This window comes from Sesamum indicum, linkage group LG4, assembly GCF_026168435.1.
Source record: "Sesamum indicum cultivar Baizhima isolate 11 linkage group LG4, ASM2616843v1, whole genome shotgun sequence".
NCBI classification, from domain to species: domain Eukaryota; kingdom Viridiplantae; phylum Streptophyta; class Magnoliopsida; order Lamiales; family Pedaliaceae; genus Sesamum; species Sesamum indicum.
Window position 1 is genome coordinate 12,646,383 of NC_142660.1, and position 14,909 is coordinate 12,661,291.

The 14,909-nt window shown below is 34.4% G+C and overlaps 2 protein-coding genes across 3 annotated transcripts; both read left to right on the forward strand.

Annotated features, from left to right (window-relative positions):
• Positions 1–4,587: 4,587 nt before the first annotated feature.
• On the forward strand, positions 4,588–9,444 carry LOC105160450 (protein DETOXIFICATION 35). Its single transcript, XM_011077822.3, has 7 exons — positions 4,588–5,005; positions 7,086–7,711; positions 8,044–8,100; positions 8,276–8,514; positions 8,627–8,745; positions 8,864–8,950; positions 9,039–9,444. Exons 1-7 carry the CDS (start codon positions 4,730–4,732, stop codon positions 9,138–9,140), a joined length of 1,506 nt encoding a protein of 501 aa, XP_011076124.1. The 5' UTR covers positions 4,588–4,729; the 3' UTR covers positions 9,141–9,444.
• Positions 9,445–11,278: 1,834 nt separating this feature from the next.
• LOC105160451 (protein DETOXIFICATION 35) lies at positions 11,279–14,821 on the forward strand. 2 transcript variants are annotated; one of them, XM_088879294.1, is made up of 7 exons: positions 11,279–11,710; positions 12,361–12,986; positions 13,290–13,346; positions 13,590–13,828; positions 13,930–14,048; positions 14,253–14,382; positions 14,460–14,821. In XM_088879294.1, exons 1-6 carry the CDS (start codon positions 11,432–11,434, stop codon positions 14,361–14,363), a joined length of 1,431 nt encoding a protein of 476 aa, XP_088735420.1. In that variant the 5' UTR covers positions 11,279–11,431; the 3' UTR covers positions 14,364–14,382; positions 14,460–14,821. The 2 variants fall into 2 exon arrangements, with proteins under 2 accessions (XP_088735420.1, XP_011076125.1); XM_011077823.3 differs by having other exon boundaries at positions 14,296–14,382.
• Positions 14,822–14,909: the final 88 nt, after the last annotated feature.

A 14,909-nucleotide genomic window follows, 5' to 3' on the forward strand; every position in this document is an offset into this window, starting at 1 on the left:
TTTGTGGGGGTCCCACCATCCAAATTGGTACTCATCAACGGCTGCAGCCCGGTTGCTCATTAACTAGTCAAATCAAGAGAATATTATGCGGCCACGTCATGCGCCCAGCCGAAACCTTTTCGCTTTCTGCGTTTCTCCTCCTTTCCCCCCATAAATGCGCCGTGCGCCGTAAATCTGGAGTATGTTGTCTGGATTATTTTCAACCGTCGATCTCCGGATAGATCCCCTGTCAGAACACGTGTCGATCGATGACAGGGATTATGCGTTTGTCAACGGATGCACGTGATCCAGCCGCAGAAATCCCCTGTTTCCTCTACTTCATCACACAAATGGATCACAAAATTTTTTATTTTTTTTTTCTTTCCCTCTCTCTCTTAAATAAGTTTGAATTTTAAGTATTTTTTAGTATTTGTTAGAAAAAAGAACAATAATTCCATTTTACCATTATTTTTTTATTTTTTTGCATCAAATTTCAGTCCTTCATAACATATATAATCAGAATTGATGTAATTTTCATCTTCACTAAAAAAACCTTATTTCTTATCATTCTCCAGTAAAAAAAATTCAGCCCATATTAGATTCGCCAAATTTAAGTTAAGTGAATACACAATTTAACAAGAGTAAATGATCACATAAAAAGTATAATAACACTAACAATAATTATGTCTATTTCAACGCAATCAAATTCGATTCAAATAAAAATTTTCGTCGTTAACAAGTGAATGTTGTGAAATTTGGCACTGTGTATTAGTGATATGGATAGAGATGGGAGGGAGGGATATTAGTGGTAGAGGTTGGAATTCTCTAGGAATATATAATTATAAAATTAGGTTTAGTCGAATCAAATCAATCACGCAATAAGTATGATATACATATTAAGTGATTTTTAATTTATACACCAATGACATGTAAATATAGTATATTTATCATATAATTTATTAAGATATAACTAAATTGAATAGGGACTGAAATTTTCCCTATAAAATGACTTTAGTTTGTAGGTTGTAGGTTAGAATTGGAGGGGGGGGGGGGGGGGGGATGGATACCAAAAACATGATCTAAAATGAATGGGCTCTCTCTCACAAGTTGCCTTATCTTAATATAGTTGAAATGGGGAAAGTGGACCCTAACACCTCATTCCACAAACCCCACCATCACAACCAAATAATTGTTCTACTATGGAGGGGTGATATGATACCGAATATATTGTGTTTTTGGCACTAGGATTTTGATTATTTGCACTTTTAGTCCAAATTAACTCTTTTCTTGGCCGTCGATCGTATATATATATATATATATATATATACATATATGTACAAACACATGTGCAAATATTTATATTTCACTTTAACTTCAAAAAATGCGAAATTATTTTATGACGAGAATTTCTTGGATTCACAAGTTTCAAATTCATTAACATAGTCTTTAGGGTCCTAACAAATTTATTTGTATTTAGCATATTCCAACATGTATTTGAAAGTACCCATTTGATTTCGCTGCCATCCATCAATACCTTTATTATGTCGATGTCGTAGATCACCCAATAAAATAGTCAAAATTGAAGAGTCGAGAGCGATGTACTTGGCCCATATCTCGACCTAGTTCTCTCATTATTTTTTTATTATTACTAGTTTTTCTTTGTTAGATTTACACAAATTAAACATCATAATTCAAAGTAGATAAGAGAATAAGATTCTTATTATAAGATATTTGCAATATGGTATTGAATAAATTAGAATAGGACAGGTGAGAAATCCAGCCCAACTTTTTCCACTCTAAGTCTTTGTGGTCCTTCATAAATGATGTGAGAGTGATACAATAATACATCCATTTCAATAATTTTTTCATCTTTACTACGCCCAAAAAATTAAATAAATAATGATAATCTAAACCTTTATTTTATCTAATAATCTAAGATCCAATATACAAGAACAAGGCCTGTATTAGTACTTCATTTGCTACAAAGCCCAATAGAAAGCCCAAAATAGAAAGCCCATAATCGTGGGCCGGGCTAACCTCTAAAGTCCAAAGCAAAGGTCCAATCTTAATAGTCTATGTTGTAGGTCCCGTTGCAGACCTCACAAAGGTTGGTAAAATATTAAATCAAAGATGTTTCTTTACAATTTTAATTAAGAGCAATTAATGAATTTCCATTAATGGGCCAAGTTGATTAATTTAATTTATTTTATTAAATAGTAATTATATAATAATTACATCAATATCTAATAATAATAAATCAATTATAATAACAAATACTCACACATTCCGTGAAATTTGAACCCATTATATTTAGTCGTTAATTTAATTTATTTCAATTTTGCAAGAGGGCTTTGATGTGGAGGTCGGAAGATATTGGATTTCAAATATAAAATATTCAGTCAATTTATATTTTTCTTTAAAGTAAATTTCACTATATAATTATCTATTTACATATATTCTTTTTATTTATTTTATTTTATTTTCTAGATTGGATTTGTGGGACATTAATCATGTTAAAAAAAAAAATAGATTAATTCCGTAAAAGAACCAAATCGAATCAAACTGAATTTTGTTCGATATTTATTGAACGAAAACGAATAATTCGATTTGATATTCAATATGTCATTTTTAATATTTCGATTCGATTTTACTGAGCGAACACCTTATTTTATATTTGTGGACGAGAGTTAAAATAAAAATAAAGCATGGATTAAATGCAAGTGACCTCACTCATACCTAACCATATTTATTTATTTTATCCATAATTGTGTATTTAGATACTTACAAATAACATCTCATCCACCTACTACAACTACTATTTCCATTATTAGTGATAAAAATATATATAATTATTAGAGGTCATGTGTTCGAATCCTATTTTATGTATAGAATGTTGTTCTACTGTATATTTAGGTGTTGTTTAGATTTTATTTATCTAATATTATTAATTAGGGTATGATTGTTGTAATTATCGTTTTAAATAGAAAAAAACATGATATATAGTTCAAATTGTTCAGACAAATATCAACAACTGAAGGGGACAAGAAATGCTTACTTAGATGACTTTTTCAGTCATGAAATCAATGAACAATAAATTTAAAAATGAGATGGAAGATCTGTATGATATATCGTTACATGATATAGCGTAAAATTTTCAAATTTGGCTCAATTATTAATGAATTTTATGAATTGAAATAACACAATGCACGACTTCGATAATTTTAATGTGTATGTAATTCGTCATGACATGTAAATTTGTTCTTATCGAACGTGTCAATTATAATTTTTATTTATTTAAACAAAAATATTAGTGAAAAATTTTACTTTAGTAAATTTTCAATTCCTCAAATTTTTATTTTTGACCTAAAAAGTTCCAATTTTTCAATTCTATGCCGATTTGAATGTAGACATCCATTCTTGATTAAAAAGACGATTAAAGTACTTCCGTCTAATTATTTCAGTATCTGTTGGTCACGTGCCAACCAACGAATTAATAAATGTTCGTACTCAATTCTATTTTATTTTTTCTTTTGGAACGATAAATTATAGGAATTAAAAAGTTTATAATTAAACTAAAAAATAAATTATTCGTTTTTATTTATTTTGGGATGATGAAACTTAATTCCAAAACATGAATTTGTTTAAAATAATACAAATTGGGTGAGTGTTTTAATTTTGAAGATAGAATTTGATATAAATAAGTACTCATTTTGAAGTTAGATAAAATAAAATATAAAATGCAATATTAATTTAAAATAGAAGATTTTTGACTTATAAAAGAGGCATATTACATTCTCGTATCCTAAGATTTGGTGTAATTATACATAAACATTCTTTAAAAGATTAGATCTAGTACGCCTCAGACTTTCTTCTGTCTAACAAATAAGTCCTTCTGTTAGTCAAAATTAACTGAATTTGCTTATATTAATAAAAAAAATTAAAAAATTATCTGTAGTTGACTTATTACTGATTTATTGCAAATCAAATAGATCTTTTTATGATCAAATTACCCTCATACATCTTCACGTGTTAATGTATGCGATGAGGTATATTTTCACTGTTATAAGGGTAGTTTAATCAGAAAAAATTGTTTGATCTGCTATACGTGAGTAATAAGTCAGTTGAGGGTAAATATCAAATTTTCATTCAGTTTTTTTTTGGTTAATATCAACAAATTCAATGAACTAGGACTAACGGAGGGACTTATTTGTTAGACGGAAGCAAACCTCATGGGTACTAGATATAATTTTTCAAAACACATGTAATTTATGTATAATTACATTAAATCTCAGGGGTTCAAATACAGTGCACTAATTACACCGTACCTAATAAAGTATGAAACCTTTTTTTATCCAAATCGATTAAACCAATTATATAACAAGTGAATCGTACTTGTCCTATAATTGATCACTTTTCTTGAATTGTGCACTAATTATACAATTATTATATTATACTTATCATATAATTAGTCTAAAGTTAGAATATTCCTAAAGTATGGGGGGTTTTATTTCATTTTCCGAAAGTTTAGGGGTTCAAATGCGAATACTGAAAAGCCCAACCCCTGAAACCTTATATAGACACAACGAATAACGCATGCCCTTCGCCTATCTCACGTCGCACATAACTAACTACTTACACACACAGATACACATGGGTGCGTGTGTGTGAGAAACTGAGCCGAGGATTACAGACTGATCATTCAGTCATCCATACTCCTCTTGTCCGTTGCTTAATTTCCGGTCATTTTCAAATGGAGGCGCCGCTGCTTGAGCGGCGGAGCACCGTCGAGCTGATCGGCGATGACGGAGACTACCTTCCGGTGAGACGGACGGGGGAATGGCGGAGAGTTATCTGCATAGAAACGGTGAAGTTATGGAGGATAGCCGGACCCATTGCATTCCAAATCCTCTGTCAGTTCGGGACCAACTCCGTCACCGCCATATTCGTCGGACATCTAGGAGATATTGAGCTCTCCGCTTTTTCGATTGCTGTATCCGTCATCGGAACATTCTCTTTCGGCTTCATGGTTAGTGACTCTTTAAACAGAATATTTTCTCTTTTTGTTTAGAAATGAATGCTTCATTTAGTCAATATTATGCTTAACAAACTACTAAAGGAAAGTAGTATTATGCAGTTAAGTTTGTGTTAGAAGCGTATGCAGGGTGTTACTCTGTTCGTTTTTTCATCAGAATTTGCTTATATTCTTTTAGCTATTCTTATATTTATTCCTATCATCCTATGAGTAGCTACAACATCTTATTCCGCTAAAATCATTATAATGATGTTATCGTCCTTTTGTTTCAAGCCAAAAAAATGGGGGCGCATAGATGGAATCATGATTTCTTTTTCTCTTTTTTGCTGCCTTTTCTGGATTTATGTGTGGGCATAAAGATTTAGAGAACGCAGCTTTATTAGTGAGGAAATTTAATAAATTAAATACATCAGTTATGCATATATACAATGTGTACGATATGAAAAGTGAGAAGGAAACTCACTGTACTGGCCTCAAAATATTTTAATAAAGAATGTGGTGTTTTGTAATAGTAAAATGTTTTCTTCTTTATAAGGGAGAAAATAAAATATTGAATTTTGATCTCTCAGTAGATAACTGTTATCAAAACAATTAAATGTGAAGTCTACGCTAAATAATTGTGACAACACAATCAATGGTGTTAGCAAATGCATAATTAGTGGCGTTCAAACATAGAACCGGACAAACTTAACTTTCTTACAATGAAGGAAAACGAAGTGGGGTGAGTGAGTGGAAGCCCATAACTTGACAAGGTTGATTGATCGTGCCATGGCAAACCTATTTCTTTATTGTCAATATTGTTACCTGAAATCTACAAGCATATTTTGTAGGCAGCCAACCCTGTCTCCATAATGAGAGTTGACCATTCATGTAATAGCCATATAATAAATTAAAGAAATAATAAGAAGACTTAGTGGGCAGCAAAAAGGAAAATGTATGTCCATCTTATTAAAGATCTTGGCACCAGATCCATTAAGAAAGTAGCCTTTCTGCAGGATGGAGAGCTCCATTCCTGGTCCACTTGATGTTTGGCATCAATGTATATATATATATGTATATATATATTCTTTTCAGTATAAGGTCATTAGCACTTGCTATTTTTTTCTATCTTAATTCAAGCAATAATTTCTTAGCAGTTCAAAGTTTTTATAACATTTAGGACTTTGAGATTTGAGACTTAAAAATAATAGTCTACAGGAATTACCAGAGATTTAGAAGCAGTTTTAATTTTTAGGCCATGTTTGGGGTGGCTTGCAGCTATATGGATTTTATATTTGAAATTCTATAGGATGTTCTATTTCAATTAATATATACATGTTGCGCGTATAAAGTTATAAAATAGATGAAATAATTTTTATATAAGTAACATGTTTATGTTAATTGGAATAGAAGATGTAATAAGATTCGGAATAGAAAATTCTAAATGGGGTTAGAGTATGATTAAGACTGATTGTACTGTCGAAAAATTCTAGTATAGATCAGGTTTGACTAAACCAAATCAATCACAGAACAAGTGTGATACACTTACTATGTGATTGGTTACTTTCCCTTAACTTTACACCAGTCACACGACAAGTGTATTACACTTGCCATATGATTGATTTAATTTTGATCCAAACAGGTTTGTATTAGAATTTACCCAGTACTGTTTGGTCTGGTAGATGAATTTAGGCATTTGAATATTCCAGTTTATGAAAGAGTCGCCGTATACAATTGGAAGTAAGATTTATGGATGCAGGAAATGGTTAAATGATATCTAATTTGAATTAGTCAAGCATGTCTAAATATGTCGTAAGTTGAGTGGATAAATTGATGAATAGCCTGTTAAGAATGCAAAAAACTCTCAGAGAAATGTTTAACATTTTATCTCTAGTTTGCTTGCCAAATTTCTGCTGCAATTTCTTAGTTAATAAATTCGAGCGACGCCAGTTCTATTTCATTAACGAGAACTTTTGGGATTCAGTAACGCTTAAGCACGCTGATTCCAGATATTCTGACTGTGATTTTCTCATGCTCATATCCTAAGATCTGACCTAAATATGAACGGAGTTAATCTGATGTACATTTACTGTAGCTTGGCATGGGGAGTGCCCTTGAAACGCTGTGCGGCCAGGCATTTGGTGCGGGTCAAGTTCACATGCTGGGCATCTATATGCAACGCTCAATCCTAATCCTATCGGCCACTTGTGTCCTCCTTTTGCCGCTCTACGTATTTGCCACACCTGTCTTGAAGCTTCTCGGCCAAGAGGACGATATTGCAACGCCAGCTGGGTTATACACACTACTAATTGTTCCTCAACTTTTTTCCTTTGCTGTCATATTTCCCACCCAGAAGTTTCTACAAGCCCAGTGCAAAGTCTCTGTTCTTGCATGGATAGCCTTTCTTTCTCTGATTTTTCAAGTTATTCTGTGTTGGTTATTTGTTGCTGTGCTCGGTTTGGGCGCCATCGGTGCAGCCTTGGCACTTGATATAACAAGCTGGGGTGCAGCCGTAGCACAGTTTATTTACGTCGTGGGATGGTGCAAGGATGGTTGGAAGGGGTTCTCTTGGTCTGCATTCAAAGAGATATGGGCGTTTGTTAGGCTGTCACTCGCATCTGCTGTGATGCTGTGCCTGGAAATTTGGTATATGATGAGCATTATTGTTCTGACTGGCCATCTCAACCATGCTGTCACTGCAGTTGGTTCCCTTTCTATTTGGTGAGTTCCAACTTTTGGCATCTACTCATAATACCTTTTATTGCGAAGCTGCAGATTTCAACTTCCCAATTTCGGACTGTTCGTGCTTTCAGCAAAAAGAACTTTCTCCAGAAGATAACTAGCTAAGTTATTGAATGTCAATGAAAGTGGAAAACTAGCCAAGTAAATTAACCTAAATGCCCATGGAGATGATTTACTTATTGTTCGATGAACTACATGAATGTGTTATGTGTAAAATTGTAATAATCTACTTCAGATCACACTATTTGTTCCGGCAATCTCTGTTGTACACAAGTCAGAATCTAACCCATGTTGTTTCCTTTATCTTGCAGCATGAATATCAATGGGTGGGAATCCATGATTTTCATTGGAATCAATGCTGCCATAAGGTAAGAATTACAGATGCTATTGGACATTTTCAATCAGATTCTTTATATATGCATGTGATTTCAGATAGACACTTTCTCTTCCTTAACACTTGATGACGACTCCATTCCTCAAATGCATCTATTCTGGTCTGCTCATCATCAAGACCTGTTGGTTTCCTGTTATTTTCCATTTCAGTGTTCGAGTCTCAAACGAGCTTGGATTGGGACATCCAAGAGCCACCAAATACTCTGTCTATGTTACAGTCTTCCAGTCACTCCTGATTGGAATTCTCTGCATGATTATTGTCCTCGCCACTAGAAACCATTTCAGCATAATTTTTACTGATAGCAAAGATATGCAACAAGCGGTTGCCCACCTTTCAGGCCTTCTTGGGATCACAATGGTTCTCAACAGCGTCCAGCCAGTAATATCAGGTATACATCAGATTTCTCATATACTGCAGGAACATCTATCACCTGTACCAAAAATATCAAGAAAACCGCCTTTCGCATGTCTACAACCTTAAGTTTTTGAGCTCTCTTACAGGTGTTGCAGTCGGAGGTGGATGGCAAGCTCTAGTGGCTTACATTAACTTGGGTTGTTACTACATTTTTGGTCTTCCTCTGGGATATATTCTTGGTTATGTGGCTAATCTTGGAGTGGTGGTAAGAATTTCCAAGAACTATTTAACTTCTACATTACTCTATACTTTACAATTACCCTCTTCCCACATAGCATCAATTCTGAAATCCCCTTTATGCTCATACTTTTGTTCAATTCCAGGGACTTTGGGGAGGAATGATTGCTGGAACGGCTCTACAGACCTTGCTGCTTTTGCTCGTTCTTTATAAAACCAACTGGAAAGCAGAGGTCAGTTTTGATTCTTAATGGCTGTTCTTTCCTAGCTAAAACCAGAAACACCAATTTTCAAGAATTTGTCTCCAATGGATCCATGCAGGTGGAGCAGACCACAGAACGGATGCGAAAGTGGGGAGGGCAAGACATTGCAAGTGAAAAGCCAGCTAATGGACATCTCCCTATCACCAATGGAAGGCATTAGGGGAGGTGATGTTTCCAGCAATGAAATTCAACATTTAGCATCATCATTTTCGTTGTATTTGCTTGTGATCATATGTTTCTTTGCTTTTCGCTAACGTCAAGAGCTTGGACCGGCTATCTGCATGTATTTTTAGTGTCCCATTACTTGCAAATTTTCAGCTTAATTAAGTGAGGAAAGCCTCGGATTTTTTCTTGAAGTTGTTTGATCCAAGTCTTGAGATGAAACCTATTAATTTGTGCTATCTGAGTCTTTACGAAAACCATTCTTGGGAAAATAAAATGCAAGTCTAACACCTTTAGATAAACCACGGAATGTTTATCTTACTTTATTTGAATTTATTATAATTTATTTTATAATGTTTAGTTATATTAATAGATTGCTTAGTTGCTCAATTTATTGAAATATTGATATAATCATGCAATTATAACTTCTAAAGAAAAACCCTCTAAGCATTCCAAAATCCACGTTTTATCGACTCAAAAATATCTTCAAGTCATTTTGATCGTTGATTTCAATAAATAAAAAACGATCTTGATTTATTCATCCATCATAATGTAATTTATCTATTCAAATGAATTTATAAGTATCCCAATTTCCAAACCTATTCCAAGTAATTACCATCTCTTACTTCATTGAACATACATTCAACACGTGCATAATAATGATATTATGTATTTTATTTAAAAAAAAATTATACACATATCATTCACACATTTTTTATACTAACATATTTTTCTTCTACCTCTCTTCACTGACACACATTCTTTATACTAACTCGAGCTTCGCAAGGCCGCCTCTCAAGTCTAACCCCAACAACTCCGACTTCTTTTCCAACTTCACACCTCTAAAAAACACACACTATTTGAGAAATAAAATCCCATGTTCAGACACGCACCTCTTCTCCACATGGATCCATTAATGACAGTATTAGGGTTGCATTATAAAATACATTATCCACAAGGAAAGTCTTGATTTAAATATATGGATCCAACACTTTAATAGAAAATAATCAGACTTCAGACGCTTCATCTAAGATGTTACCCAACTCTTCATTTTAAGAAAGTTTCACCTAACAATTTTTTTTTTTAATATACCTCCAAATTACTAGGAATGTATTTTTTTATAAATCACAATAATCGTGCTACTAACAACCACTTCAATCGTATTTAGTGCCCGTTTGGTTCTGTAATTATGCCGACCAAGTGATTTCTTGTGTTGTTCGGCTTTATTTTTTTGGGTAAATATCGCTTTTGGTCTCTTAATTATGCCACTTATTCGAATGGGTCCCTCATGTTTTATTCTTATCATATTTTGTACCCCACGTTTAGAAAATTCCATCAAATTTAGTCCAACCCCTAAATATTTGTTAAAACTATTGAATTTGTTAAAAAAAAAAAAACAATAGAATGAACCCGCGCCCTTAATAAAACAGATGTTATAAAACATGTCAAAAATCATGCTAAAATATCTCAAAATTAACTATTCTAATAACCATCTCAAATTCCTATATATCCTAATAAAAAAGAGAGTTAATTAGACTCCCCTCCTCTGAATTTAGGTATAATTATATATAGAATTCCGTAATTTGGTAAATTATATGTAACACCTATGAGGTTTTGCTTCCGTCACACAAATAAGTTTTTCCGTTTCAAATTTTTTTGAATTTATTGATATGTACAAAAAATTAGAAAAATTTTGTATATACTCCTAATTGACTTATTATTAATTTATTGCAGGTCAAATAAATTTTTTTATGACTAAATCAACCTTATACATCTTTAGGCGTTAATTCATGTGAGGAGGTATATCTTCACTGTTATAAGGATAGTTTAGACGGAAAAAATTGTTTGACCTGCAATAATTTGGTAATAAGTCAATCGAGTATAAATATAAATTTTTATTCATTTTTTTTATTAGTATCAATAAATTCAGTGAATTTTGAGTGACATAAGAGTTTGCCAGATATAATTTTTGAAATCATAAAAAATCTATATTTAATTACATCGAACCTTGTAAAAGAAAAGCATAATTATTCCTATTTTATACAGTTCATATATATAATTTTAAAATTAAAATTTAATTTCGTACACGTACCACTTATATATTGCGTTTGAGTTGGATTGATTTGGAATCTGAAATTTATTCATTAGTTCTAAACGTGCAAAACCCGGACGCAGCTCCCCCTGGCGTGATTCTCGCTTGGGTTCAAATCCCTGTAAGAGTCTACAGACTGGAGAGAAGCAGTATTGATTAATCTATCTCATTGCACCAAGCTGTCCTTTCCTCGTTTAATGGAGGCGCCGCTGGTGGAGCGGAGCTCTGCCAATCTCCACCTGATCGGTGATGATGGCGACTACCTTCCGGCAACGGGGCTGAAGGCATGGTGGAGGATTTTCTGTATAGAATCAGTGAAGTTATGGGGAATTGGTGGCCCCATAGCCTTCCAAATCGTGTGTGAATCCGCCATCGAGTCCATCGCCACCATGTTCGTCGGACATATCGGTGATACTGAACTCGCCGCCTTCTCTATTGCACTCTCGGTTATCACCACATTCTCTTTTGGCGTCATGGTCAGCAACTCACATCTTTTTCTGTTTCATTCTCTACAGCATTGGAATTTCCATTTTGTTATTGGATTTGAAGTATTTGTACGTATGGAGTTAAAGAGTATATTCCTCTCCTAGTGAAAGTAATTGATTTCACAGAATGGTCAGGAGGACTACAAATGCAGTTTCGCCTGTTTTCATTGGTAGTAACATTTCTTCGTAGTAGTAACTCAGAACTTTTAGTACAGTTGAGTTCAGTTTTGCTGGTGTTGCGGATGAGCAAATGGCGGTGGGGTGGTGGCGAGGGTGATCCTTTTGATTAGTTAGTTCTTGGGAAATAGAAACTTGTCGTTTTATCTGAAATCCCCTTTCTTCTACTCTGTGTGAATGGAATTTAAGGGTTTCAATTAATGTGCATCAATGATACATCAGAAAAAGAGTAGAGAGACTGAAAATGGCAGGTGGAGCAACTAATACTGTGTTGAATTAATATTATTGATTGAATGTAGAAGCTTTCTTCTTGACATGTCCAGTAAGCAACCACTTCAGGTCATGAGAATAAAAATCCTAATTAAAGAATTACATAATTCATTAGACTCATAAATAATGGTGCTTTATCTTGAAATTGGTGGAGAGGAACATGAAGCCTGATTTGGATTTTGAATTATGTTTAGCTTGGGATGGCAAGTGCTCTAGAGACACTATGTGGCCAGGCGTTTGGTGCTGGAAAAATTGAGATGCTCGGGACTTATATGCAGAGATCAATGATAATTCTGTTCGCCTCTTGTGTCCTCCTTTTGCCGCTTTATTTTTTTGCTACCCCAATACTTAAGCTCCTTGGCCAGCAAGATGAGATAGCAAATCTTGTGGGACCATACTCACTCATAACTATTCCTCAATTGTTTTCATTAGCCGTGTCTTTTCCAACCCAAAAGTTTCTTCAAGCACAGAGCAAAGTCTCTGTGCTTGTGTGGATAACATTTCTTGCTATGATCTCACAAATTTTCCTTTGTTGGCTCTTCATTTATATATTTCGCTGGGGAACAACGGGTGCTGCTGTTGCATTTGATATAACAAGTTGGGGAGTTGCAATTGCACAATATATTTATGTGGTCTGTTGGTGCACGGATGGCTGGAAGGGATATTCTTGGTCTGCATTTAGTGAGATATGGGCCTTTGTGAGGCTATCCGTTGCATCTGCTATCATGCAATGCCTGGAGATCTGGTATATGACAAGTATAGTAATCCTTACTGGCCATCTAAGTAATTCTGTAACTGCAGTTGGTTCCCTTTCTATTTGGTGAGTTCCTATTTGTTACAACCTCGTTTACCATAAATATATGAATGTATGTAGACACACCTGTTCACAGACACCCACAGCAATACTGAGTAGAAGATTTATCATGTCTAACTAATGTACGACGACTTATTTCTGTTTTCATCACAATGGGAGGGAGATTATATAAACTACTCCAGAACAACACTCTTCAAAGCCGTGTAATCTGTATAACATTATATATAATATATAACCTTACTTCACTTTGTGGTTGATATTCATGGGAATGTATTCAGATATTGATCTTTTCTCTGGTTTATGTTTCAGCATGAATGTGAATAACTGGGAACTTATGGTATTCATTGGAATCAATGCTGCTATAAGGTAAAAGTGAAGATGCTTATCATGCTTTAGAGTTTGTCGTGGCCTTCATTCATAACCTATCAAGTCTTGTAGTGCACATGATGCAGCCAAGTTCCGGAGATATAATGCGAATGCAACTAATTGATGAAAGAGATTTATACTTTCTTAGTGAAAAGAACATCTAATCTTTTCTGTTTCTTGCTTTTCCACTGTGTTAAGTTTATAGGCTTGAACCTTTTCACTGCCGAATCTTTTCTTTCTCAGTGTTCGAGTTTCAAATGAGCTTGGATCAGGACATTCCAGAGCAGCTAAATATTCAGTCTATGTCACTGTCGTCCAGTCACTCCTTATTGGGATTCTTTGCATGATTATTGTCTTTGCCACGAGAAATCATCTAGCTATAATATTTACTGACAGCAAAGCTATGCAACGAGCCGTTACACACCTTTCAGGTCTTCTTGCAATTACAATGCTTCTCAACAGTGTCCAGCCTGTGATATCAGGTGTGATTCTATTAAAGTGTAATACATATGTTTGTCTATGATTGATCTTCAATGATCGTCCGTCCTTCCTGTCTCATCTCAATGTTGGAGTCACTTTGCAGGGGTTGCCATAGGAGGTGGGTGGCAAGCACTGGTAGCCTACATTAATTTGGCTTGTTATTACATATTTGGTCTTCCTCTAGGATACGCTCTTGGTTATGTGGCTAATATGGGAGTGATGGTAATTTTTACTTTTGAAGTTCTAACTCTGCTCTTGATTTAATGCTAACCTTTTTAAATTAAACATGCACCCCTACTTCCTCTAATTCTTGACATAAATTTTGCAAAAGCACTCTGTCAAATCCTGCACACTTTATGTAGGTTTACTTCTATGTCCATCGCTTTCAGCAGCAACTACATATCTTCCGTTCCCTTGTTTAAACAGCTGTCATATGCCATTTTTGTTGAACTTTTTTCCGTACGTGAAGGGCCTTTGGGGTGGCATGGTAGCTGGAATGGCTCTCCAGACGCTTCTACTGTTGCTGATGCTTTATAGGACAAACTGGAACGATGAGGTCAGTGATAATGGTTTCTAACTCTTCTCTTAACTATAAGTGATTTCTGTATCATGTAGAGAAGCCTGAAATTGCAGGTTGAGAAGACGACTGAGCGCATATCGATATGGGGAGGGCAAGACATTGTGAACGGGATATGAGTGAAAGCGCAGCTGCTTGTTCCATAAACAGAATTCCTTAACAAAGAGTATCTTCTCTAGAGGAACTTGATCCTCATTAGCTAATTTAATAGGTTCACTAATTGCAATAATCTTTTTCCCTTGTGTTTTTGAGGTTGCTCTTTGGAGATGTATCAATTTGTCCTAATAAATTAGGGAAAGAAATGAGTAGCTTTCGGAAGGCAAGAGCGTGGAGTTTCATGTTTTGTTCAATATGTAACGGTGGTACAAATGCAATTAATTACTTCACGAAGAAACAGAGAATGCATGAGGTTTATTTATTTTAGGCTCAACAAATGCAATTTAGGTTCGAGTCCACCCAATGTGTGGTATCGTGGGTGTTTGTCTCATTTTTATATATATGAGTTT

Bases quoted from the DNA above. Each gene is read 5' to 3' on its own strand.
- LOC105160450 (XM_011077822.3), top strand. From the start codon at position 4,730: ATGGAGGCGCCGCTGCTTGAGCGGCGGAGCACCGTCGAGCTGATCGGC. The intron at 7,712-8,043 runs GTGAGTTCCAAC...TTTATCTTGCAG, and splicing joins GTTGGTTCCCTTTCTATTTG to CATGAATATCAATGGGTGGG. The intron at 8,746-8,863 runs GTAAGAATTTCC...GTTCAATTCCAG, and splicing joins TGGCTAATCTTGGAGTGGTG to GGACTTTGGGGAGGAATGAT.
- LOC105160451 (XM_011077823.3), top strand. From the start codon at position 11,432: ATGGAGGCGCCGCTGGTGGAGCGGAGCTCTGCCAATCTCCACCTGATC. The intron at 11,711-12,360 runs GTCAGCAACTCA...AATTATGTTTAG, and splicing joins CATTCTCTTTTGGCGTCATG to CTTGGGATGGCAAGTGCTCT. The intron at 13,829-13,929 runs GTGTGATTCTAT...GTCACTTTGCAG, and splicing joins TGTCCAGCCTGTGATATCAG to GGGTTGCCATAGGAGGTGGG.